The sequence below is a fragment of the Pteronotus mesoamericanus genome, unplaced genomic scaffold (genome assembly GCF_021234165.1).
Source record: "Pteronotus mesoamericanus isolate MK-2021 breed Mesoamerican mustached bat unplaced genomic scaffold, CSHL_Meso_final contig_41, whole genome shotgun sequence".
Lineage (NCBI taxonomy): Eukaryota > Metazoa > Chordata > Mammalia > Chiroptera > Mormoopidae > Pteronotus > Pteronotus mesoamericanus.
The window spans coordinates 131,635-158,971 of record NW_026555152.1 but is presented as its reverse complement, the minus strand read 5'-3'; the positions used below and the strand labels follow the sequence as shown (position 1 = coordinate 158,971).

Below are 27,337 nucleotides of genomic sequence, written 5' to 3'. Positions count from 1 at the left end.
TTCCCAGACAAGGTAAAGCTAAAGGAGTTCATCATCACCAAGCTCTTATTATTTGAAATGTTAAAGGGACTTATTTAAGAAAAAGATCAAAACTATGAACAGTAAAATGACAACAAACTCACAACTATCAACAACTGAATCTAAAAAAAACAACAACAACTAAAACTAAGCAAACAACTAGAACAGGAACAGAATCATAGAAATGGAGATCACATGGAGGGTTATCAGTGGGGAGGGGGAAGGAGGAGAATGGAGGAAAAGTTACAGAGATTAAGCATAAATGGTAGGTACAAAATAGGGGAATGTTAAGAATAGTATAGGAAATGAAGCAGCCAAAGAACCTATATGCACGATCCATGGACATGAACTAAGTGGGGGCATTGCTGGAGGGAAGGGGGTACCGGGTGGAGGGAGGCAAATGAGAAAACAACTAGGGCAACTGTAATAGCATAATCAATAAAATATACTTAAAAAAAGAAAACAGAAAGACACTGAGAACTGGTGTGCATCAAGTTTGTCAACTCCCAAGAAACAGTTTTATGCTGTGAAAATTGAGTGGGAGGAATTCATTGATGATGAAATTCCTTAGCACCACACAGGAGTCAAAAAGGCATATTTGCCTTTATTGAACAGAGAATTTGCTTGTGATAATCTTCTTGCATTACAGCTTTGCTCTGGAAAACAGAAAAAAAAAACACACACATCATTTTCTTCACACAAGACTATGTAATTTACTTAGCTCTTGCTTCATTCCACACTTCTCAAAAATTCCATGGTGGAAGCAGTTATGTGCTAAAGTGCATAGTAAACATTTTGATCAAATTTGACTTTTACTTAAAAGTCTCTATAGTAGAAATTCTGTATATACACACTTAAGACTCTGGCCCTGCCCTCCTTTTTAGGAATGATGTTGTAGTTCAGTACATAAAATTTGGCTATAAAAACTTTCAAATAGAAAGTTTTCTCTGAAAATAGTAAACACTTCAGGTTATATAATCTATATCACAAGATAAAGGTATTTATCTTTCAAAGTTTGAAAGATATTCATGGCCAGGGCCCAAAAAATAAAACGACTTAATAAACGCAATAGTCATCAATGTGCCAAAACCATGTAACAGGTAAAGCAAGAAGAGACCATAGAAGACAGGGGCTATGGTGGGGATTGGTAGTGGTAATGCTTTCTGTTTGAATACAGTAATAAATAATATGATTTTAATTTTTTGTACACTGTACCTTATATTAAGTATAATACATTAAACTAATAACCCAAAAATTTTTTTAGAAAGAGCTTTAATGTGAGATGTTTTTGTTGTGAAGAATTGGAAACTGAGTTAGGTCCTAAAATATTTTGAAAATCCAGAACCAAATATATTGACCCATAATAAAGAATGATCAAATTGATTTACTTAATATTGTATCAGGTTATAGTTATCTCTTTCCACATACCTAAACTTTCCTTAAACCAATTCTATGGTTATGATATGGTAACACAAAAAAATGGTAGCCATAGTTGAACATGGCCCAGCTAAAATTTTTATTACTCTAGACTAACTATAGGTTCTATATTACTTTTGTGTACTGACAAAAATACATATGTAAAAAGTACATTGCAAGAAAATTACTTGTCATATCTCACAGTTGTTCTGTGAAGTATATGAAGTATACGGACAATGTTTAGTACTTTGAAATGACAATATCTAGCAGTATTAAAAAATATCCTCAACTGCAATATGACTAAAGAAAATGCCACTTATATGTTAATTATATTTTATGTTAATTGGACAGTCATAGTTTAGTAGATATGAAGCCAAACATATGCCTCTGCCTTAACATTTAGCAGTGGTATTATTTGTTTGGAGCTATAGTTCATTCACGTGACTCAACTGATCTCACAGTTTCATGTCCACATATTATGTACATTTAAATACTAAAATCATCAAGCAATGAAAGTTTTGACCTCTGGTATGCAAGACTAACAAAATCTAAACCAACTAACCAAATAATACAATTATATTTTTCAATATTTCTCACTAGAGCTTGTTTTTTTTAACTGGGCTGCCGTGCATGTCGAATGGGTACCACATTTGCAGCCATTTAGCAAATCTGGGCAAGTGATGCTAATACTGCTGCTGGTTCTGCTGGCAGAAGAGGGCTGTGCTTTCTGTGCATGCAAACACTGACCCTGTGCTCTCTTTCCTTTCCTGTCTCCTGTGCCATGCTTGCTGTGTAGCAAATGGAATCTCTGGCAGTAAGTTAACTTTCTTTCATACTCTCTGCCCTTTTGAGGCATGGACCCATAACAAATCTTATTTTTACTGTTACTGTTGTATCTCTTAGCATGTTTCCCCATTTTCCTTCCATTTTATTTTATTTTGTAGACTGATATATGCCAGTTTGTTAGTAGCATTCTGAGCTGCTTCTGTCCCAAAAGTAGAAACCTATGTTGCTATGATCTCTCATATTATCAATAGAATATATTGAGTTATAACTAACATTATCTGACCCTTTGGAAAGTCAGAGTTTTCATAGGTAGGTTTCAACCTAAATTGTAAAGGTAGCATAATTTTTTAAACAATACTTTTTATTTATCTGCGACTCTCTGGCAGTTTTCTTTTATACCACATTTTAAAAGATTTTCATAAAGAAAAGTTTAAAATGAGATGTTTTCCTGAGACAACCAAAGATCTAGTTTGGGGTAACTAGTGAATGTAGCTACTTCTTTAATCTTAGGCTGGTTTCCAGCATTCAGAGATCAGAATATTTCCCCTAAGGGCCAGAAAAAGAGTAGGAGAAGAAAGGAAACTTCATTCAGCATAGTTTTAAATGAACTTCAGTAACTTTTATAAATTAGATGAAAAGTCTGTTAATAATACTATTAATAGAATATTCTTCCTAAATTTAAATTCTTGTAATTTATCTCCTTGAACTGATTTGGGGGAACAATTTTCAGTCATCACAGTAGCTCTCAAAACAGAGCTAAGTTTTTCCTACTCCATTAGCAAAAGAGAGGCCCTAGTTACCCTCACAGAATCACATTTGAAAACTGAACAGTGAAATGTAGTGTAAGCCACATATTTAACAACTTTCACTGGTGACTGCTGAGCCATGAAATTCTACCTAATGAAGGTTATTCCTGTCCTTGCACAGAATCCCATCCACTACCTAGGAACTAACCCATTCTTAGAATTAAAAACAGACAACGTTTAGAGGCTGTTAGGAGCAGATACAGCTCAAAGAACAGTATCATCATTGGTGTTGGAATTACTTATGATTATTTTTCCCTCACAGGATACATAAACCGTATAATGAAAACATTTTAAATTCCAGAGGTATCCACTGAGCTTAAGGGTCATTTTGTATGATTACTTGTTTATGTTCTTTCCACAAATTTTTAATGTTTTTGTAATTTCTCCTTTTTGTAAGCACATTTTGGCCCCTTTTTCTCTCTTTAACTCAACAAATATTTATTGAGCACTAGTAGAAGCATCATCAGTAAAGGTGACATGGCACCTTAGGGGGTCACGTGGCTGTTGTGTTTACACAGACTTCAGGATAAGAACACCCAAAATGCAGCCAGAATTGTTGAATGGTTAATCTCCCGGGTGTCTGCTGAATTTATAAATTTAACACTTGGAATGACTTAATGTTTTACCTTTCAAATGTACTTTTAAAAAAGTTATTCTTTTTAAAAATAATCTACAGCTTATAAAAATTAAGACAACCACAGCTATAATTTGTAGATATGTACATGACAAATGTAATGAGAATCTGGCAATTTACTCAGTCCCTTTATAGCTACTACACCTCATTAATTAGTCATCTTCCATATTACATTGTGAATTACTCACTGATACTTACTGACTGGATCTTGTTCTATCTTACTGGGAGTAATAACAGTTAGTTATGGGACAACCAAGATTTTGCTTGTTATGCAAACACTGTCCTTATTAATTTATCTCTCTCCATAGCAACTGGAGCTGTGTCAGAGGCTATACAAGCTGCACTTCCAGCTGCTGTTGCTCTTCCAGTCCTACTGCAAGCTCATTGGCCAAGTGCACGAAGCCAGCTCTGTGCCCGAGGTGAGCCCCACGCCTCCAAACCTGAGTGCCAACCCAATGATCAGTTCTTTCGTTCTGTCTGTAACTAAGTGATTTTATTCCCACATACTTATTTTGCTTTAGAATAAGTCTTAAATGTGTCTTGCATTTCTATTCTCATTTGGCAGTGCCAGGACAAGGGTGAGGTAACAGGCCTAGGCACAAAACTGAAGAGCTCGAGGGTGAGTGCTTCCCTCAGTGCTGTGCCAGAAGCTTTACCTGGCTCACCCTAACCTTGGCCCTGGGTCCTTGTGTTATGGTTTTCTTTTATATTTAACTTTTTGTACTTGCTCTTACACTGAGATATTAAGGAAATATCTAACTGATGTTTGATTTTCTTCTACTTCCCTGCTTAGCATTATAATGCTTTGATATTCTTTAATGTGAAAAGTAAAACATCTGAAACATATTATTTCCAAGTGAGCCAAAATTTTCCTAGAAGTGAATAAATAGTACTGCTACATAGTAGGTAAAATAACAAGGATGTGCAGAGGATATGGAAGCACAGAGGACTGATGCCTAGGTCATCTGGAGGTAAGGAGACTGAAATGGAATAGCTTTTGGGGGGAAATCCCATCTTACCCAATTCTTCAAGGATGAATTGGAGTTAGAGAAAGTGGGGGCTGAGGAAGAGTGTTCCAGTAGAAAAAGCATGGGCATAAATATGGTGGTAAGGAAGAGAAAGGAACTACAAGCCATTTACTATTGATAGAATATCATGTGCAAACAAAAGAGGAGTGATGGAGCAAGTGGAAGAAATGGGTAAGGGGAGATCATGGAAGATACTGTGCCTGAGAGTGTATTGGTTAGAGCTTATGGCAGAGATATGAGATGGACTTGATGACAACTAGACTGGAGACAGGAAGGCCACTTATAAGACTTATAAAATAGCTAAGGCAAGAGGTGAGAATTTGAACTAGTACAGGAGTGTTAGGTATGAGGAGAAGGGAAGAAATGTGAAGATAGTTAGGCCAAAGGTCAATGAACCAGACTGGGTGGTGGGGTGAAGGACAGGAAAGAGTGTGATGCTCGGATTCCATCTCAGATGAACTAAGTGATGAGTAGTGCCACGAGTGAGACAGGGATATAAAAGGAGGACCTAAGGCAATTGTACATCCAACTAGCCAAGCCACCTGCCAGCTAGTCAATAACTGAGTTTGCCCTCTAGACCAGCCCAGGTTAATGACATCTTGCAGGCAGTAAAATACGAGGATCTAGAAGAGATCAGAGATCACAGGAGAGGACTGAACTGAAGGCACGGATATGGTAGTCATCAGTGCAAAGCCAGGAATCCAGGAAACCGTCCCACCAAAAGCACTGGGATGAGGATAGAGCACCATATTTATCCCTCAGTTGGAAAATAAGGAAAAGGACAGTATAGTTTTTTATTATACTCTCAAATGCTAATTTCAAGGGAGGCATAAGCCAGACATCTTTGTTTATGAAGAGCTCTTCACAAACCAGTTTTCCTCCATAGAATTACAAATTATATCAGATAAAAGAAAAGACAGTTGATATGTTATTTGCCATGTTGTCAAGATAAAGTTTACTCTTTTTACTCTTCTAGCAAGTATTAACAGAATCCTTAGGATCCATGTTGTCTCAACAAAAAGAGAACATGCAAATGCAACTCACATGTCCTTTTCCATATTAAAAAAGCAAGTGAAGTTTCACTTTGAAAAGTAAATTATGTGCTACATACCTTGAGTGTGTGTGTATTATATAATTGTTTAAAATCTTGTAAATTTAAAGTGAATCTCTCCTTAATTTAATACTAGGTAAGTTTTAAATATTGAATATTACACAAGCACATAAAATATTTAAAACTTGCCTAGATTTAAAGTAATTAAAAAGAAATTCACTTTCAACCTTAAAAACTTATATACATAAGGTACTCTAATATCTTATTTAAAATCATTACCAGAGTAAAATTTAAACCTAGCTCTGGAGTATATATTTGAATTTAACAGGCATCTATATGGAAACTAATATTCCTGAGGGCCTTGGCTCTATTGCTTATAAAATGAAAAATCTGGGCCCTGGCAAGTGTGGCTCAGTGGATTGAATGCCGGCCTGTGAACCAAAGGGTCACAGGTTCGATTCCTAGTCAGGGTACAGGCCTGGCTTGCAGGCCAGGTCCCCAGTATGGGTGTGCAAGAGGCAACCACACATTGATATTTCTGTCCCTCTCTTTCTCACTCCCTTACCCTCTCTCTAAAAATAAATAAATAAATTTTTTTAAAAATGAGCAGGCTGGGAATGAAGATGTTGGATAAATCAACTCTACAAAGAAAACAAGCATCATCAACTTGTATTACAAAGGAAAACGCATGTAAATTCATGTCAGTTTTTTAAAAATGTCCTTGAGATCAGATTCCAAAACAGCTATCCTCCACAGTACATTTCAGGTTCTCTTTTATGACTGACTTTTTAATGCCTTGGATCTTTTGGTTTCAGTAATTTTGAGGGAAAATCTTTTACCTCTGTAACATGAAAACTAATATTACATTGAGATTTTTTCTCTTCTTCCTTAAAGTTATATCTTTAATATCTTTCCATATATATTCTATATAGTGAGAAAATTTTATTTTTCAGAGTCCATGTTGATGATTACAGTTATTGACCATTATATGCCAAACTTACTGTTGTTTTATGTACACTATCTCATTCATCTTTAAAATTACCCTGTGATATCTTGAGTCCCACAGATGAGAAAACTAAGACACATAAAAGTCTATTTAGTTGATTGTGGTTACACCATACATTGTAGAATTGGCATTTGAATGCAGCTCTATCCAACTCCCAAGCCTGTTCTTGTGTGCATTTTATCTCTAAATATGCCCTTCTACTTATATATAAAACACTTTAAAGGAAGTCTTAATCTTTTTTTCTATAAGAAGCACTTCCAAGCTGTTGACACAAAATTATGTCATCAATACAACCCCATCACCACCTACACATACAACCTAGTCCAGTTTTATTTTTCCTATTTTAGTTTACCCCAACGTATTAAGCTTGTACTTAATCACATCACTATAATCAATTGTTTTCTTTTGGGAATGTAAAGTCCAGCCTTCAACTAACCACAGTAAAAATAATTTTTTAACAGCTGCTAAATATGTCCAGGGAACTGAGTGACTTAAAGAAAAATCTGAAGGAGGCCACTACAGCCATTGCAGCTGACCCTCTTTATTTAGAGGGTTCATGGTCTGAGCCAACCTTCACATCCACTGAAGCAGCCATCCAGTCCATGCTGGATTGCCTGAAGAACAATGAACTTAGCAAGGCTTTACGTCAAATCAGAGAATGCAGGTAACTGTACTATCCTTTTAGACATGGTTAAAGGAAATGCATGCCTAATAGTTACTTTGTCATGGTTGGGGACTAAATGAATACAGAAGTAACATCTATATATTTTATATATCTCCTCCTTAGATCTCTGCTGTTACCATACCAGAAATACCAGATTTCAGAACTTACCTGTTTAAAGTACTGATATTGTTTCTGATAATTTGTCATACCTAAAATGTTGATACACTTCAATGTATACCCAAACAAAAGGTCCAAGATGGAAGCAGCGTAGGACAATGCTGAAATCACCCATTTCCAACATGTTCACTGAAATACATGTGTAGTCCTATATAGATAGCAGTTATTCCTAAGAGACAACTGAGAGCTGATTGAAAACAGCTTCTGAACACAAATGAGAGAAAGAAACCAAATAAAGAAAGCTAGAAAACCATAGGAGCTCTCTAGGATCTGCTCTCCAGCATCAGAGGTGTTGATGAGCAGCATTGTTTACATCCCCTTCCACCTTCATAGGGCAGGCAGGAGCTCTATTGGGATGCCTTGATCTACCTGCAAGATTAAAGCAACATGTTCCCAGACACACTGCCCAGAGTCCATTTCGGCTCTGAACAAAAAGAGCAAGCAGGAACAACAGGGCATCATGACACATCACTGGACTCCCTGCCCAGAACCAATCTAGCCCAGCAGGCTAGTAACAAAGGTGCCATAAACCCCTGCCCAGTTCCAACCAGCCTGCCAAAACTGTCAGGCACACAGCCTATAGAGTTTGCTTCTAAATAAGACAACTTCCTATATATTTTTATGTCTTGTACATCTGACGTTCAACCCCATCCTGCTTTGTTCGGCAGTGTGAGGGGACTGGGGAGCTGCACAGAGCTGGGATTTTCAGACTGTGTCTTCCAGGGAGGCCTCTGTCTGGGAGCCAGATGGGCAAGTGCTGGGCTCTGTGGCTACATTGTGGGGAGGCAAATAAAAGCTCCCCTGCGAATTCAGTCTGTGCTACTCTGGGAAGGAGAAGTGCCCACCCCCCACTACAGGCTTTCTGACACAACCCCCAACTAAAGATATTTGCATCAACCCTGCCAAGTCCTGGATACCCCGTCTTGGCACAGTTCTGTGGGGGGAAATGATAGCAGCTCAGTGGGGACAAAGTGTGAGACTCTCAGGGGCTATTGTCTGGGTCCAGAATGAAGTGCTTAGCCCCCTCCTGTGGGATGGGCCAGCATCATACCCAGTGGGAGACTCTTTTGATCTATCTTCCTGAGCCCAGAGCAGCTGAGTTTGCTGCTGCAAAGGGGACAGCTGTCTGTATCCAACCTGTACCTGCAACCAGCCCCCCTAGGGGGAAACTAGAGTTGGAGACTCTGGCAGAGTCTGAGGAATTTGACTTTGAAGCAGGGGCTACTTTCCCCTCATTGAGTGCCTAACTGCATGATCCCCAAGTAGAGGACCCACTAGCCGTATCTCAGCTAGTGTGGGCTCATCCTACAGTCTCCAGAAGGCTCTAGAGGAAGACCAGGCAACCTCAGTGGGAGATGCAGCAGCTGACAGGTGGAGGTGGACCTCAGGGAGCCTTGGTCCTTTTATAGATCTGCCCTCAACTCTAACCTGGATGAAGCAGACCATTTTACACAGATTCCCCTCTCCCATACACACTCAGGTACAGTAGACACAAACACAAACAGTGAACAGCATGGTACCTACAGAGAGGTAGCCCAAGGCCAGTTACACAGGTGTGACAGCAACTTGTGCCTGAACCCCACCCAAGTAGACCCAGAATCTTCACAACCAATGGTGGGCTTTCGACCATACTAGAGCTTGACCCAACTAGCCACACACGTGGCATACCCAAATAGGGATTCCAGCGGGCACCAGACCTTGCTGGGAACAACCTCACCTCAGTGAGCATCCTCTGCACAGCATCTCATACACAGTGATCAAAGTTTACCCTTATAGACACCCAGCCTGAAGGGTTAACTCTACCCACAAATGAACCAACAGCACTCAGTCCTCAACTACAACAGGGAGTGCACATAACCCACATGAAACATTCCTGGAGCATGGAGCTTGGGTGATCTGGAAGATTGTGCCACTGAGCCAAACAAGACACCAATCATAAAACCATCATAACAAGTGAGGGAGTCATAGCAGATCTACTTAATACACATAAATAAAATGGGGGAGACAAAGAAAAATGCCACAAGCAAAATAACAAAAGAAATCCACAGAAATAAGGAATTAAATAAAATGGATGAAATGGAAGCAACCAAAATACAAGCAGCACAGTTTAAAATAATGGTTATAAGAATGCTCAAGGATCTTAGAGGAAGAATGGAGGATCTCAGTGACAACTTAAACAAAGAGATAGTAAGCATTAAAAATGGCACGAAACCATAAAAAAGAACCAGTCAGAAATGAAGAATACAATATCTGAAATGAAGAATACACTAGAAGGAATCAACAGCAGGTTAGATGAAGCAGAGGATCAAATCAGAGAATTAGAGGACAACAGTAACCACCCAAGGAGAGCATCAAAAAGAAAAGAGAATTAAGAGAAATGAGGAAAGTCTAAGGGATATCTGGGACAACACCAAGTGTAACAACCTCTGCATCATAGGGGTACCATAAGGAGAAGATAGTGGTGAGCCAGGGATAGAGAACCTGTCTGAAGAAACAATGAAGAAAACTTCCCTAATCTGGTGAAGGAAAAGTCAAACAAATTCAGGAAGCACAGAGGGTGCCAATCAGATGAACCCAAAGAGAAACACACCAAGACACATCATAATTAAAATAGCAAGATTAAGAACAAAAAGAGAATCTTAGAGGCAGCAAGAGAAAGACAGTTTTCTACAAGGAAGCTTGCATAAGGTTGTCAGATGATTTCTCAACAGAACAACTTCAGGCCAGAAGGGATTGACATGAAATATTTAAAAGGATGAAAAACAAGGCATGCAACTAAGACTACTCTACCAAGCAAGGCTATTGTATAAAACTGAAGGTTAAATAGGAGCTTCCCAGACCAAAAAAAAAAAAAAAAAAAAAAAAAAAAAGTTAAAGGAGATCATTACCACCAAAGCAGCATTGCAAGAAATGTTAAAGGAAGAAAAAGGAAGGAAGGAAGGAGAGAGAGAGAGAGAGATGAACATAGGTATAAAGAAAGAATACAATAAGTACCTATCAAAAATAATCTTAACTGTAAATGGATTAAACACTCTTTTCAAAAGACATAGGGTAACCGAATGGATAAGAAAATATGATCCATTTTTATTATATCTACCAGAGACCCACCTCAGAACAAAAGATTTACGCAGGCTGAAAATGAAGAGATGGAGGAATATATTTTATGCAAATGGAAATTTTTTTAAAAGCTGAAGTAGGAATACTTAGATATGACAAACCAAATTTAAAAACAAATGCCACAACAAGAGAAAAAGAAGGTCACTGCATAATACTGAAGGGACTGATCCAACAAGAGGATATAAGCCTGGTAAACATATATGTGCCAAAAAAAGGAGCACCTAAACATACAGAGAAATCTTGGCAGACTTTGGGAGAGATTGACCGCAATCCAATCACAGTAGAGGCATTAAACACCCCATTGTTGTCATTGGATAGATCTTCTAGACAAAAAAAAAATCAAGGACACATGACCTTAAACAACACACTAAGCCAAATTAATTTAATTGTTATTTACAGAACATTTAATCTCAAAGCAGCAGAATATAGATTCTTCTCAAGTGCATATGGAAAATTCTGAAAGATAATTCACATGTTAAAACACAAAATAAGTCCTTACAAATTCAGGAGGATTGAAAGCATATCAAGCATCTTCTTGAGTCACAATGGCATGAATCTAGAAATCAAGGACAATTTTTAAAAAACACTGAAAAATATTCAAATACATGGAACAGCATGTTATTAAACAATGCATATGTTAACAAGATCAAGGAATAAATCAAAAATTATCTGGAAACAAATGTGAATACACAACAACCCAAAATCTATGGGACACAGAAAAAGCAGTCTTGAGAGTAAAGTTCTTAGCATTACAGGCCTCAAGAGGCAAGAAAAAACCTCAAATAAACAATCTAACCCTACCCCTAAAAGTACTACAAAAAAGAACAACAAATGACGCAAAAGTAGAAAAAAGGAAATGATAAATATTAGAGCAGAAATAAATGGCACGGAGAATAAAATGAAAACTACAAAAGATCAAGGAAACCAAGGGCTGGTTCTTTAAAAAGGTGAACAAGATTGACAAAGCTTTAACCAGACTCATCAATAATAGAAGAAAGAGGATCCAAATAAATAAAATCAGAATTTAATAAGGAGAAGTAACAACTGAAATTACAGAAATACAGAGGATTATAAGAAAACACTATGAACAACTATATGCCAACAAATAAGACAACTGTAGCAAAATGGATAAATTCCTAAAAACATGCAATCTTTCAAAACTGAATCAGGAAGAATCAGAAAACCTGAATAGATCAATTACAACTAATGAAATTGAAGTCGTAATCAAAAAGGTCCCAGCAAACAAAAGTCCTGGGCCAGGTGACTTCACAGGAGAATTTTACCAAACATTCAAAGAACTAACACTTACTCTTCTCAAACTGTTTCAAAAAAAAAAAAGAGAGAGAAAGAGTAGGGAAGACTCCCACACTCTTTTTATGAGACCAGCATTATCTTAATTTCAAAACCAAAGAAAGACACTACAAAGAAAGAAAATTATAGACCAATATCCCTGATGAACATAGATACTAAAATCCTCAACAAAATATTGGTAAACCAGATCCAACAATACATTAAAAAGATCATATACCAAGATCAAGTGGGATTTATCTCAGGATACAGGGTTGGTACCATATCTGCAAATCTATTAACATGATACGCCACATAAACAAAATAAAATATAAAAACAACATGACCTTATCAATAGATGCAGAAAAAGCATTTGATAAAAATCCAGTGCCCATTTATGTTAAAAACTCTCAGCAAAGTGGGAATAGAGGGATTATACCTCAACATAATGAAAGCCATATAAGACAAACTCAAACCCAACATTATACTCAGTGGACAAAATCTAAAAGCATTTTCCTTAAGATCAGGCACAAGACAGGGATGTCTACTTTCACCACTCTTAATTTACATACTACTGGAAATCCTAGCTATAGCAATCAGACAAAAATTTAAAAAGGCATTCAAATTGGAAAGGAAGAAGTAAAACTGCCATTATTTGTCGATGACATGATACTGTATATAGAGAACCATAAAGACACCACCAAAAAAAACTACTAGAACTGACTATTTAATTCAGGAAGGTAGCAGGGTACAAAATAAATATCCAGAAATCAGTTGCATGTCTATACACCAATATGAACTATCATAATGGGAAACTAAGAAAATGATTCCATTTACAACTGCATGCAAAAAAAAAAAAAAAAAACCCTAGGAATATATTTAACCAAGGAGGTAAAACACCTGTACTCAGATAAATTATAAGACACCGAAGAAACAAATTAAGGAGATACAAATAAGCGGAACCATATACCATGTTCATGGATAGGAAGATTAACATCATTATACTGTCCATACTATCCAAAACAATATATAAATCCAACACAATTCCTATCAAGATACCAATGTCATATTTCACAGAACCAAAACTAATATTCTAAAACTTTATATGGAACCACAAAAGACCCTGCATGGCCAGAGCAATCTTGAGGAAGAAAAACAAAGTTGGAGAAATCACACTACCGGATATCAAACTACACAGCAAGGCCCTAGTAAGCAAAACAACATGGCCCGGGCATAAAAACTGGCCTATAAATATATGGAACAATAATAGAAAGCCCAGAAATAAACCCATACCTCTATGATCAATTAATATTTAACAAAGGAGGCAAGAACATACAATGGATAAAGATAATCTATTCAGTAAATAATGCTGGGAAATGTGGACAGATACCACATTCTAACACCATACACAAGAATAAACTCCAGATGGATTAAAGACTTAAATATTTGACTTGAAACCATAAAAATTCCAGAAGGAAACATAGGCAAAAATCTTAGACATTCCTCAAAGCACTATTTTTTCTGACATCTCTCCTCAGGCAAGGGAAACAAAAGAAAAAATAAACAATTGGGCCTACATCAAGCTAAAAAGCTTTTGCATAGCAAAGGAAACCATCAACAAAATGATAAGACAACCAATCCACTGAATGGGAGTATGTATTTGCAATGTATATTCAAGGAGTGAAAATACATAATTTATAAAGAACTCATGAAACTCAACACCAAAATAACAAATAACCCAGTTCAAAAATGGGCTAAGGACATGAATAGACATTTCTCCAAGGATATACAGATGGCCAAAAGGCCTATGAAAAGATGCCCAACATCACTAATCATCAGAGAATGCAAATTAAAACCCACAATGAGACATCACCTCTCACCTCTCAGAATGGCTATCATCAATAAATCAACAAACAACAATTGCTGGCAAAGATTTAGAGAAAAGAGCCACTGAGCACTGTTGGTGGGAATGTAGACTGGTACAGATCAATGGAAAGCAGTATGGCGTTACCTTAAAAAATTAAAAATAGAACAGTCCTATGACTAGCAATTCCACTTCTGGAAATATATTCAAAAAACCTGAAACACCAAATCAAAAGAATATATGCACCTTTATGTTCATTGCAGCTTACTTATAATAGCTAGGATTTGGAAGCAAGCCAAGTGTCATCAGTAGATGAGTAGATAAAAATGATGTGGTACATATTGCACAATGGAATGCTACTTGGCCATAAGAAAGTAGGAAATCCTGTCCCTTACAAAGCATTAATAGATCTGAAAAGAGTTATGTTAAGTGAAATAAGTCAGCCAGAGAAAGACAAATACCATATGATTTTACTTATATGTGGAATCTAATGGTCAAAATAAACCAATAATCAAAATAGAAGTAGATTCATAGATACAGAGGATGGACTGACAGCTTTCAGAGGAGCAGTGGTGATATCTGTGTGAAAAAGGTGAAGGGATTAAGCAAAAAGAAAAGAAAGAAGAGAAGAGAAGAAAAAAAACCTTGTAGACAGACAACAGTATGCTGATGGGGATTACCACAGGGAAAGAGGGTGGGAGAGGTAGGGGAGGATAAAGGCGAGATAAGTGGTGATGGAAGGAGACTCTACTTGTCATGATGAACACAAAATACATATGATTTATTACAGAACTGTACTGTGAAACTTATAAAATTTATTAACCAATATCATGCCAATAATTTTAATTAAAAATATAAAATAAAATAAATATAAATATAAATAGTATTGTACTGGCACAAAAACAGACACATAAACAAACAAAAGAGCCTAGAAGTATACCCTTGCTTATATGGTCAATTAATCTATGACGCAGGAAGCAATAACATACAACATTGAAATGCCAGCCTCTTCAATAAGTGATGTTGGAAAAATTAGACACTCACTGTCTTACACCATATACAAGAAAAAACTCAAAGTGAATTAAAGATTTAAAGACTAAAAACCATAAAACTCCTGGAAGAAAACATAGGTAGTAATCTATTTAACATCTTTTTGGGCATGTCCCCTTGGGCAAGGGAAACAGAAGCAAAAGTAAACAAATGGGACTTTATCAAGAAACTATCAACAAAATGAAATAAAGTGTACTGAGTGAGAGAATGTATTCACAAATTACAGACCTACTAAGGGTTTAATATCCAAAGTATATAAGGAATTCATATACCTCAATAACAGAAAAAAAAACAATTTGATCAAAAAATGCATAGAAGACATGAGGAGACATTTCTCCAAAGAAGACATACAGATGGCCAAAAGAGATGTGAAAAGATGCTCAGCATCACTAATCATCTGGCAAAGGAAGATCAAATCCACAATGAGATACTACTTGACCCTTATCATTATGACTATTATCATGAGATCAACAAATAACAAGTGTTAGTGAGGATGTAGAAAAAAAGGAACCCTTGTGCAGTGTCCACGTAGGATTGCAAATTGGTACAGCCACTATGGAAAACAGTATGAAGATTTACAAATAGAGCTACCATATTACCCAGCCACCTGTCTTTTGGGTATTTATCCAAAGAAAACTAAAACATTAATGTGAAAAAATAAATGCACCCCTGTGTCACTACACCATTATTTAAAGTAATAGATGCAGAAGCTACCTAGGTATCCATCAATAGACGAGTTGATAAAGAAGATTTGGTATATAAATAGTACAATGGAATTTACTTGACAATAAAAAAAGAGTAAAATCCTTCCATTTGCAACAACTTGTATAGACCTAGAGAGTATTAGGCTGAATGAAATAAGTTAAAGACAAACAGCACATGATTTCACTTATATGTGGTTTTAAGACAGTCAAAACAAATGAACAAACAAAACAAAGACTCATAGAAACAAAGATCAAATGGATGGTTATCTGAGGGGACAGATGGGTGAAAATTTGAAGGGGAATACAGTCAATAATAATGTGATAACTTTGCACAGTGACATAGTTATTAGACTTCAGTGTGGTAAGCAACTAGTAAGTATAAATTACTATGCTGTACACCTGAAACTAATGTAATATGATATGCCAACCAACTATCCTTTAATAAAGAAAATCCACCAAAATACCCAATACATGGAAGGGGGACAAAATGTAGTCCTTTTAGAATATATTCAAATTTTAATGTCTATCAGCTTAAAATTGACTCTTATAGATATAGAATTATATACATAAACCTCATGGTAACTTCAAACCAAAAATCTACAAAAGATACGCAGAGAATTAAGAAACTAGAACCCAAACAAAACATTAAAGAAAACTAGCAAAACATAAGGAAAGAGATCAAGAAAAGAAAGAAACAGAACTATGCAACAAACAAAAAATGGAAAAAATGACAATATGTGCATGCCTATTACTGATAACTTTAAATGTAAATAATTAAATGATCCAATAAAAAGACAGAGTGACTGAACAGATTAAAAAACCAGAACTATCTACATGGTACCTAAAAGAGATTCACTTCAAATTAAAAGACACATACAGGCTGAAAGTGAAGGAATAGAAAGAGATATTCCATTCGAACCAAAACAAACACACACAAAGTTGGGGTAGCAGTATTGATATCAGAAAAAATAGACTTTACAGCAAAGAATGTCATTAAAGACAAAGAAGGACATTACCTAATTATAAAGGAGTCAATCCAAGAATAGGCTATATCAATCATAAATATTTATACACCCAATGTAGGAACACATAAATATATAAAGCTTACATTAATGGACATAAAGGGAAAAATTCACTTATATAATAATAGTAGAGGATTTTAATACCCCACTCACATCAATGGCTAGATCATCCAGGAAGAAAATTAATGAGGAAGTGATGGCCTTAAATGTCACAATACACCAGATATACTAAAGGACATTTATAAAACATTGCATCAAACACTGTAGAATACACATTTTTACAAGTATACACAGAATATTATCTAGGATAGATCCCATAACAAGCCTCAATAAATTCAAAGAGATTGAAATTATATCAAGTATATTTTCCCACCACAATGTCAGGAAACTAGAAAACTGGAAAAAATAAAAATACATGGAGATTAATCAATATGCAACTAAACAACCAATGGATCAGAGAGGAAATCAAAAACTACTTTGAGACAAATGAAAACACAGTTTTTCTTTCTTACTGTTTTTAATCCTCACCTGAGGACACACTTACTGATTTTAGAAGGAGAGGAAGTGAGGGGGAAAGAGAGAGAGAGAAACCTTGATCAGTTGCTTCTCGCACAGTCCCCAACTAGGAATGAACATGTGACCCAGGCATGTGCCCTGACCGAGAATCGAACCCATCGCCTTTTGTATCATTGGGCAACACTCCAACCAACTGAACTACACTGGCCAGGGCAAACACAGCTTTTCCAAATGTATGAGATGCACCAAAACAATTCTAAAAAGGGAGTTCATAGCTATACAGAACTCAAAAAAAAAAAAAAAAAAAACAAGGAAAATCCCAAATAAACCATCTAACTGTATATTTATAGGAACTAGAAAAAGGAGAGCAAACAAAACCCAGAGTAAACAGAAGGAAAGAAAGAATAAAGATTAGCATGAAAATAAAAGAAATAGAAATCTTTTAAAAACACAATTAAAAAACTCAATGAAACTAAAAGCTGGTTCTCTGAAAGTATAAATAGAATTCACAAATCTCTAGCCAGACAGGCTCAAGAAAAAATAGAAGACAAAAATAAATAAACTCACAAATGAAAGAAACCTTACAACCAACACCACAGAAATACAATTAATCATTATAGAATTCTGAGAACAATTACAGGCCAAAAATTTGACAAGCTATAAGAAATGGATAAATTTCTAGAAGCATATAACCTTCCAAGACTGAACCAAGAGATAGAAAATCTAAACACACCAGTTACTAGCAATGAAATTGAAGCATTAATCAAAAAACTCGCAACAAATAAAGTGCAGGACAAAATGGCTTGACAGGTGAATTGTGCCAAACATTTAAAGAAGAACTAATACCTATCTTTATTAAACTATTTCAAAAAATGGAAGAAGGAACATTTTTATGATTTTTTAAAATTTATAAATCATGTTTATTCTATTACATTTGTCTCAATTTTTCCCCCTTTACCCCCCCACCTATCTCACCCCCACCCCCGACCCCCACAGTCAATTCCCACTCTGTTGTCCATGTCCATGGGTCATCATCCATACATGTTCTTTGTCTAGTCCCTTCACCTTCTTTCCACCATTGTCCTCTTTCCCCCTCCCCTCTGGTCACTTTCAATCTGCTCCATGATTCCGTGCCTGTGGTTTTTTTTGTTCATTAGTTTATTTTGTTGAATAGAGTCCACTTATAGGTGAGATCAATTGTCTTTCATCAACTGGCTTATTTCACTTAGCTTAGTATTCTCCAGTTCTATCCATGTTGTTGCAAAAGGTAGGAGTTACATCTCTCTCTTTTTCTTTCTTTCTTAAATGCAGATTGTTTTACTTATTTTTTTAAATGTCAAAGTTAATTATAAAATATTTTTTAAAAATTTAAAACCATTATAAATTCTCAGCAATTAAACCAACATGACACTAGCACAGAAATAATCAAGTAAATCAATGAAATATAATGAACATTCTAGAGACAAATGTATATATCTGATTAACATAATATTAAGTTGATATTTCAAATCAATCGGTAAAATAAGACTTATTCAACAAATAAGGTACATGGACCACTATTACTTGAAATAAAACAAATATAGAGCCCTATTTCACACATTATACAAGAAATATTCAGGTGAGATAAAAATCAATATGTAGAATCTAAGGAGTTTTAGAAGAAAATAGAACTAATATTTTTCATGACCTGAAGTAAAATGTTCAACCCCAGAAGCTATAAATAAAAATTGACAATATGGACTATATTAAACATTTAACTATTTAGTAATATACATGTAAAAAAATTTAAAAGGAGAAAGAATAGAATAAAAAAGAATTTGCAACACATCTAAAACATGGTTAATAGGTTCTTTTGTCTCTTTTTTGGGGGAAAAAGTTCTACAAACCTTTAATCAATAAATGGATAAAGAATACCAAAAATCATTTAAAGCTTTTAAAAAAAATAATAGAAATAGGCAAGAAATATACTAAAACTGGTTCAGTTTCAACAAATAATAAAGTAACAATTAAAATAACATCATTGTCACAGATTAATGAGCATTGAAAATATTGGTAATATCAAATATTGGCAACTTTGAAAGGAACTGAGTATTCATAGAAACTTTCTTCATCTTAAAGCAGTCCCTTTAGCATATTTGGCAGTGCTGGTTTGGTGGAGGTGTATTCTTTTAGCTTTCTTTTGTCTGGGAAACTCCTTATTTCACCTTCCATTTTAATTGACAGCCTTGCTGGGTAGAGCAGCCTTGGTTGCAGGCCTTTGCTTTTCATGACTTGGAATATTTCTTGCCACTCCCTTCTGGCTTGCAGTGTTTCTGTTGAGAAGTCAGCTGCTAGCTGTACTGGGCTCCCTTATACATTACTACCTGTTTCTCTCGCGTGCTTTAGGATTCTCTGTTTGTCTTTGCTATTTGCCATTTTAATGATAATATGTCTTGCAGTGGGCCTCATTGGGTTCCTCTTGAATGGGACCTTCTGTGCTTCCTGGACTTGTGTGCCTTTTTCTCTCTTCCAATTAGGGAAGGTTTCCATCATTACTTTTTCAAACAGGTTTTCTATCTCTTCCTCATCCTCTTCTCCTTCTAGTATCCCTATAATACGGATATTATCACATTTTAGGTTGTCATGCATTTCCCTCAATGCCTCTTCATTCTTTTTGAGTCTTTTTTCATTTTCTTGCTCTTTCTGGGAGCTTTTTTCCACCTTGTCCTCCAGCTCGCTGATTCAGTCCTCAGCCTCATCAAGCCTTCTTTGGATTCCTTCTACTGTGTTGTTCAATTCAGAAATTGTATTCTTCATTTCCTCTTGTCTCTTATTGATAGTTTCTATGTCCTTTTTCATGCTGATAGAGTTTGCAGTAAGTTCCTCATAGTTTCCCTGTAGTTTTTGGTAATTTTATCTGAGCTCACTAAGCTCATTGAGCTTCTTTAGAACCATTGTTTGGAACTCAATATCTGAATGTTTACTTACCTCTATTTCATTTAGTTCTCTTTTTGGGGATTCCTCCTTTCCCTTCAACTGGGGTGTGTTTCTTTGTCTTCCCATTATTTGTGAGACTCTTCTCTTTTTCTTCTGCTTCTTAAATTGATCTGTCTTGATTTCCTGACTTTGTGATGTGAACTTCTATGGATGGAAACTGCGGTTTTTACTTTCTGGATCTGCCTCTGATGGTGTCAGATGTTGACCCTGCCTGATCTTAGGCAGTCTGTTCAAGATTTCCAGGAATCTACTGTTTGTGGCTGTCTCTTTCAGCTGTTAATCTATTCACTCTGCACTCAGTCTTAGACAGCTCAGGGTGGGGCGGAGTCCCTCCTGGGGGCAGTGAGTGTGATTGGGTCCTTTCATGCTGCTGCCATATGGGGGAGGAGTCCGCACTGGGATCCCACTGGCCACTCTCTCCATTCTCTCCCCAAAGCCTCCATCCCCAGTCTCTCCTCAGGCGTCTCTAGCCCTCTGTGCCCCTGCCTTTGCCGGAGACGAGGGTAAGTGGATGCAAAATAAATTTTGCATTGGCCCTTTAGAAGGTTCTTTGTGTCTCCAGTCACCTATCTCTGGCAGAGAGCATCCCTGCCCCTTTTCGTACCTGGCTATTTTCTGTGTACTTTTGGGGCTCTGGTGCTGTGGGCTGAGATCCCTACTTTTGGTTTAGACCCTGCTCTTCTCAGGGGGATCCAACTGGCCGGTTCAGTATCCTTCTTGTGCTGCCACCCATGGGCACCCTGCCCTCCTTCTCAGGTCTCTACCGCACTCCTTACCAGTTAGATTGCACTAAAGCCAATTCTTCTGTCTTCAAGGTTACAAGGCTCCTCTCTCATGCTTGTTCAGTTGTTTGTTCCAGGTGATTTCTCCACAATTTAGTTGTATTTCCAGGTTGGTCCTGGGAGGAGGTCAGTGTGACTTCCACTTACTCCTCCACCATCTTGATTCTAGGAACATTTCTTTTCTAAACTCATTCTACAAAACCAGCATTACTCTGATACCAAACCAGATAAATAACTTACATAAAAAGAAAATTAAAGGCCATATCCTTGATGAATATACATGAAAAACTTCTCTACAAAATGTTAGCAAACCAGATTCAACAACATACTAAAAAGATATATACCATGACCAACTGAGATTTACCTAAGAGATGCAAGATTGGTTCAACATCCATATGAATCAACATGATACATCACATTAAAAAATATGAATAAAAATCATATGATCTCAGAAAAAGTATTTGACAAAAGTCAACATCATTTCAACAAAGTGAGTATAGAGAGCACATTCCTCAGCATAATAAAGGCTATATATGACACACACACACATACACAGCTAATAATATACTCAAAGGTGAAAAGCTGAAAGCCTTTCCTCTAAGTTCAGGAACAAGACAAGGACAACTACTACCACCTCTATTCAACATAGTATTGGAAGTCATAGTGACAGCAATCAGGCAAGAAAAGGAGGGGGAAAAAGCCATCAAAATCAGCGAAGAAGTACAACTCACTATTTGCAGATGACATGGTCCTATATGTAGAAAACCCAAAAACTCCACAAAAAATGATCAGAGCTATTAAATGAATTGATTTTCAGGATACAAAATCAATATACAGAAATATGTTGCATTTCTATATATCAGTAATAAAAATAATCAGAAGGAGAAATTAAGGAAACAATCTGATTTACAATTGCATCAAAAGGCATAAAATTTTTAAATAAATTTAACCAAAGAGGTGAAAGACCTGAATTTAAAAGCTATAAAACATAAAAGAAATTGAAGAGTGTACAAATAAATGAAGGATATAAAATGATCATGGGTTGGAATGATTAATACGGTTAAAATATCCTTAGTACCTAAAGCAATATACAGATTTAATGCAACTCTATTAATAACATGGCATTTTTCTTAGAGCTAGAACAACATATCCTAAAATTTATATAGAGCCATAAAAGTCCACAAATATCCAAAGATAACTTGACAAAAAAATATGAGGTAATATCAAACTATACTCCAAAACTATAATAATCAAAATAGTGTGGTACTGACATAAAAACAGATATAGAGATCAACGTAATAAAGGACCCAGAAATAAACCCATGCCTATGTGGTCGGTTAATCTGTGACAAAAGAGGTGTGAATATAGAATGAGGTAAGGACAGTCTCTTCAGTAAGTGGTATTGGGAAAACTGGACAGGAACATGCAAAAAATGAAATTAGACCACTTTCTTACAACATATACAAAAATTAATTCAATGGATTATCAACTTGAATGTAAGACCTGAAACCACAGACCTCCTAGAAGAAAACATAGGCAGTGGACTCTCTGACATCAGTCTTAGCAATATCTTTTTGGATATGTCTCCTTGATGAAGGATAACAAAAGAAAAAAAAGGGACTAGTGGTCTGTCCAGAAGGTATCCAACCATGTAACATGAAAAATAGACACATTTATTGAAGAAGATACAAGAAACATTGTACATAGAACAATGACACTTCAGTCTCCTTCAAAGTAGGCACCTCACACAGTTGTCCCAATCACCATCAGCTGTCCCATCGTATTTTCCTGAATCGAACTGATAGGCTGAAATCTGTTACCTTTCAAAGGTGATTTTAGTTTTAGGAAAAGCCAGAAGTCTCAGGGTGCCAAATCTGGGCTATAGGGGGACTGAATCACCTGGGTGATTTGATGTTTCTCAAAAAAACTCTGCATGAGATGCGATACATGAGCAGGTATGTTATAGTGATGAAGCTGCCAATTACCAGTTGCCCATAGGTGTGGCCTCCTGAATCATCCAAATAGTTTCCATGGAATAATGTTCAAGCTTAACACAAAATTGGATGCAGGTTCATTGCTCTACTTGCTCAGTCATTTTGAATGCGATGGCCACACAGTACACATGCTCGTTCAATGGCATCTACCATGCCCACTGACTAGTACATTGAAGTCATCATTGTTTGTGCATGTACATTCCAGTCCACTCTTTTTGGTTGCCAGGTTACATCTATGTCATGCAAACCATTCTCTTTATATTAAAAATGGCTCAACTTTTTCCAGACAGACTTCACACATCAAACTAAAAAGCTTTGCACAACAAAGAAAACCATCAATAAAACAAAAACACAACCTACTTAATGGGAGAAAATACTCACAAATGATACACCTGATAAGGGGCTAATCTCCAAAATATAAAGAACACATACAACTTAACACCAAAAAATAATCCAATTTAAAAATGGTCAGATGACCTGAATAGACATTTATCCAGAGAGGACATACAGGTGGCCAATCAACATATGAAAAGATGCACAATGTCACTAATCATCAGAAAAATGCAAATTAAGACCATAATGACCCTAACCTCACACCTGTCAGAATGATTATCATCCAAAATCAACAAACAACAAGTCCTGGCAAGGATTTGAAGAAAAGGGAACCCTAGTGCACTGTTGATGGGACTGCAAATTGGTGAAGCCACTAGGAAAAACAGTTGGAAGGTTCCTCAAAAAATTTAAAAAGCCCATATGACTCAGTCACTCCAATTCTGGTTATCTATCCAAAGAAATCTAAAACTCTAATTCAAAAAGATAGATCCACCCCTATAGTCATTGCAGCATTATTTACAATAGCCAAAATATGGAAACAGCCCAAGTGCCCATCAAAAGACAAGGGGGTAAAAAAGTGGTTGTACATATATACAATGGAATACTACTAACTATAAAAAATAAAATCTTGTCATTTTTGACAACATGGATGAACCTAGAGGGTATTAATGCTAAGTGAAAGAAATCAGACAGTAAGACAAATACCATATGGTTTCGCCTGTATGTTGAATATTTTTAAAAAACAAATGAATAAACAAAAACAAATAGACCCATAGATATAGAGTACCAGCTGATGGTAGCCAAAGGGGGGTGTAAAGGATGGGTGAAATAAAAACATATTTAAAAATGTTTTAAAGTATATATGCCAACATAATTTTGGAAACTAGTATTTAATTCTATCCTTTTGGGAGTTTTACCCCTACATTTTCATAATGAGCAAATAAATGTTTTAAAATTATCAGATTCCATGCTGATGTTTTTATACTTTATATATTTTCATCAAAGCCAATAATGTTTAAAATTATAAATTTATGATGACGGTTGCAGAACTCTGAATATACTGAAGGTACTGAATTGTATACTTTAGATTGCTGAATTGTATAGTGTGTGAATGTTATCTCAAAGCAGTTTTTATAAACAAAAGATTTTTATACTAACAAAAACTTATTAACATCTCCTCTTTGTGATCAATAGTGCCTATAATCTCTGCTCTTTTTTTTTTTTAATGCAGAAGTTTGTGGCCCAATGACATCTTTGGAAGCAGTTCTGATGATGAGATCCAGACACTACTGAATATTTATTTCCGTCATCAAACTCTAGGACAAACGGGTACTTATGCATTGGTGGGGTCTAACCAGAGCCTGACTGAAATCTGCACCAAGCTGATGGAGCTAAACATGGAGATTCGAGATATGATTCGCAGGGCCCAGAGTTACCGAGTACTCACTGCTTTTCTTCCAGATTCCAGTGTTTCTGGCACTAGTCTCTGACAGGAGCCCTCCGTCACCCATGGGTTCAAAGATGTGGGTGCTGCCATGCCAGGGTGACGTCATTCAGTATCTTTTCTGCCTTCAGAAGGCTTGGTCAGACTGTTTTCCCTCTCATTACCTGTTGGACTTTTTCTAAAGGGGAAGACAGAACTTCCAGCATGTAGCAATACTAAGAAACAAGGTAACATAGACCACGTTGGGACAGACTCCATCTGTCATCAGTGTGGCACAAATGGTATCCTTTTACTGAGCAAATGCAACTCATGACTGAAGTGACTTCCATTGCATACCAAAGCCGACTACCCTGAAAGATACATTCCTTTCTAGAAGCTACTTTAAATTGACAAAAGTGCAATGTTTTCCTCACTAAAAAAATTTTATATTATAAACCTTGTACATTCTTTCCCTTTATTTTTCTTTTCTTTGTGTGAAGTGTGTGTGTGTGTGTGTGTGTGTGTGTGTGTGTGTGTGTGTGTGTGAATTGAGGAAAGGACAGGCAGAATGAAGCTGGCCATTGAAAACTAAAAGACTATCAAAAGCTGACAGCCTGTGTATGTGAAAAGGTAATTGTAAATGGACAATTTAATGTACACTGTAATTTGAATACAATTACTGTACCTAAAAGGAGTTACTATGAAGTACCTTTCTTATGTTGCTAAACTACTGTTTCTTAAAGCTCTGGATCTCTTTGCAGGGGTCTGTGATTAGGACCTTATTATAAAAATGGTCCAGATAGACCTTTTTTTAAGGATCTTGGCTGCTTTTTACTAGAAGGTTGCTTTTATGAGCAATTTATACTACAGAAGGATGTGTTAATTTTAACCAACTTTGCCATTTTGCAGAAAAGAGTTAAAAACATTCACATTATAAATTCCAAGTCCTTTCACCTGTCATGCATGCATATTTTAATATCCATTTGGATAGCCAGAAATAGAATTCTAAAGGTAAAATATGGGTTGTTACTTTCTTAAGAAATGTCATACTTTATTTGTAATATTTATCCAAAGGGCCATTCTTAAGTTTTTTTTCCCTAAACTTAATGCTGTCAAGTGTTAGATGTTTGCATGCAAACCTGTTGCACATCAGAAACATATTCAAAGTTTATCTATGTAACTTATATACTCTGTAAATACATTTAAAGTTTTTGTGATGTAATCTTGGTTGATATTGTGTTCAGAACTTCCTTTAGACTAAAAAAAAAAAAAAAAAAGACAAAATACATATTGCCCATGGACTGGCCTTCTGATTAATGAATATTTTTGCCTTTGACACAATTCAGTTTTGGGTGAGAGTTGCCACAGTGGTAGTCCCAAGGAGCGCCATTTATATGTGTTTCATAAATGGCAACCATTGTGGCTGTACAGCAAACACAGTGGCCTTGTGAAGCAGGAAGTATCTATTACCTTTTTGGAAGTGGACATAACACAGAGAATGACCTTCAACCAGCTCTCTCTGTAATCAATAAAGAAGAAAAATCATTAACAGAGTACCAGTTGTCCACAGCCTATCATTAGGTTGTCATCTTTAAAATTTTGAAATAACGCTGTAATGAGCAGGAATAGCAGTAGGAGTTTTAATTCTGTCACCAACACCCATCTATTCTCTACCCCATTTGTAATACAGTGACAAGACATATATAATGATCTAATTTCTACTGTATCTCTATCCATATTTACTTAGACTAGCAAACATCCTTTGCTTCCCTTACACCAAATGTGCAAAAAGTAATTTTCTTTTTTTTAATTTATAAATCATGTTTATTCAATTACAGTAATCTCAATTTTTCCCCCTTTGCCCTCCTCCACCCATCCCACCCCACTGCCCCCAGTCAATTCCCACTCTGTTGTCCATGTCCATGGATCACTCATACATGTTCTTTGTTTAGTTCCTTCTCCTTCTTTCCACCACTGTCCTCCTTCCCCATCCCCTCTGGTCACTTTCAGTCTGTTCCATGTTTCCATGCCTGTGGTTTATTTTGTTCATTAGTTTATTTTGTTGAGTAGATTCCACGTATAGGTGAGATAACATGGTATTTGTCTTTCACCAACTGGCTTATTTCATGTACCATATTCTCCAGTTCCATCCATGTTGTTGCAAAAGGTAGGAGTTCCTTCTTTCTTTTTTCTTTAAATGCAGCTTTATATATTTATTTTTTTAATGTCAAAATCCATTATCAAATATTAAAAAGTTTAAACCCATTATAAAGTCTCAGCAATTAAAACAACATGACACCAGTATAGAAATAATCAAGTAAAGCAATGAAATAAAATGAGCATTCCAGAAACAAATGTATATATCTGTATAACAATGTAATAAATGATTAAAATTGATATTTCAAATCAATGGGGGAAATAAGGCTTATTCAGCAAATAAGGTGCATGGACCACTATTATTTGAAATGAAACAAATATAGAGCCCTATTTCACACATTATACAACAAACATTCAGGTTAGTTAAAAATCAATATGTAAATGTACATTTACACAATGGAATACTACACCACAGAAAGAAAAAAAGAACTACTAAATTTCGCGACAACATGGATGGAACTAGAGAGCATTATGCTAAGTGAAATGAGCCAGGGGGTGAAAGACAAATACCATATGATCTCACCTA

At 36.0% G+C, this 27,337-nt stretch overlaps 1 protein-coding gene across 8 annotated transcripts in view; it reads left to right on the top strand.

The window, feature by feature from the left end:
- The window catches only part of FRY (FRY microtubule binding protein), a 557,210-nt gene extending 530,348 nt beyond the window's left edge, over positions 1–26,862 (top strand). For 6 of the 8 annotated variants that reach the window (XM_054577105.1, XM_054577099.1, XM_054577098.1 and 3 more), the window contains 4 exons: positions 2,231–2,248; positions 3,969–4,079; positions 7,207–7,409; positions 24,463–26,862. In XM_054577105.1, coding sequence (XP_054433080.1) covers positions 2,231–2,248; positions 3,969–4,079; positions 7,207–7,409; positions 24,463–24,721 — 591 coding nt within the window. In that variant the 3' untranslated portion in view covers positions 24,722–26,862. The remainder of the gene's footprint in view (positions 1–2,230; positions 2,249–3,968; positions 4,080–7,206; positions 7,410–24,462) is intronic. The other 2 variants (XM_054577100.1, XM_054577103.1) reach the window with 1 other exon arrangement.
- Positions 26,863–27,337: the final 475 nt, after the last annotated feature.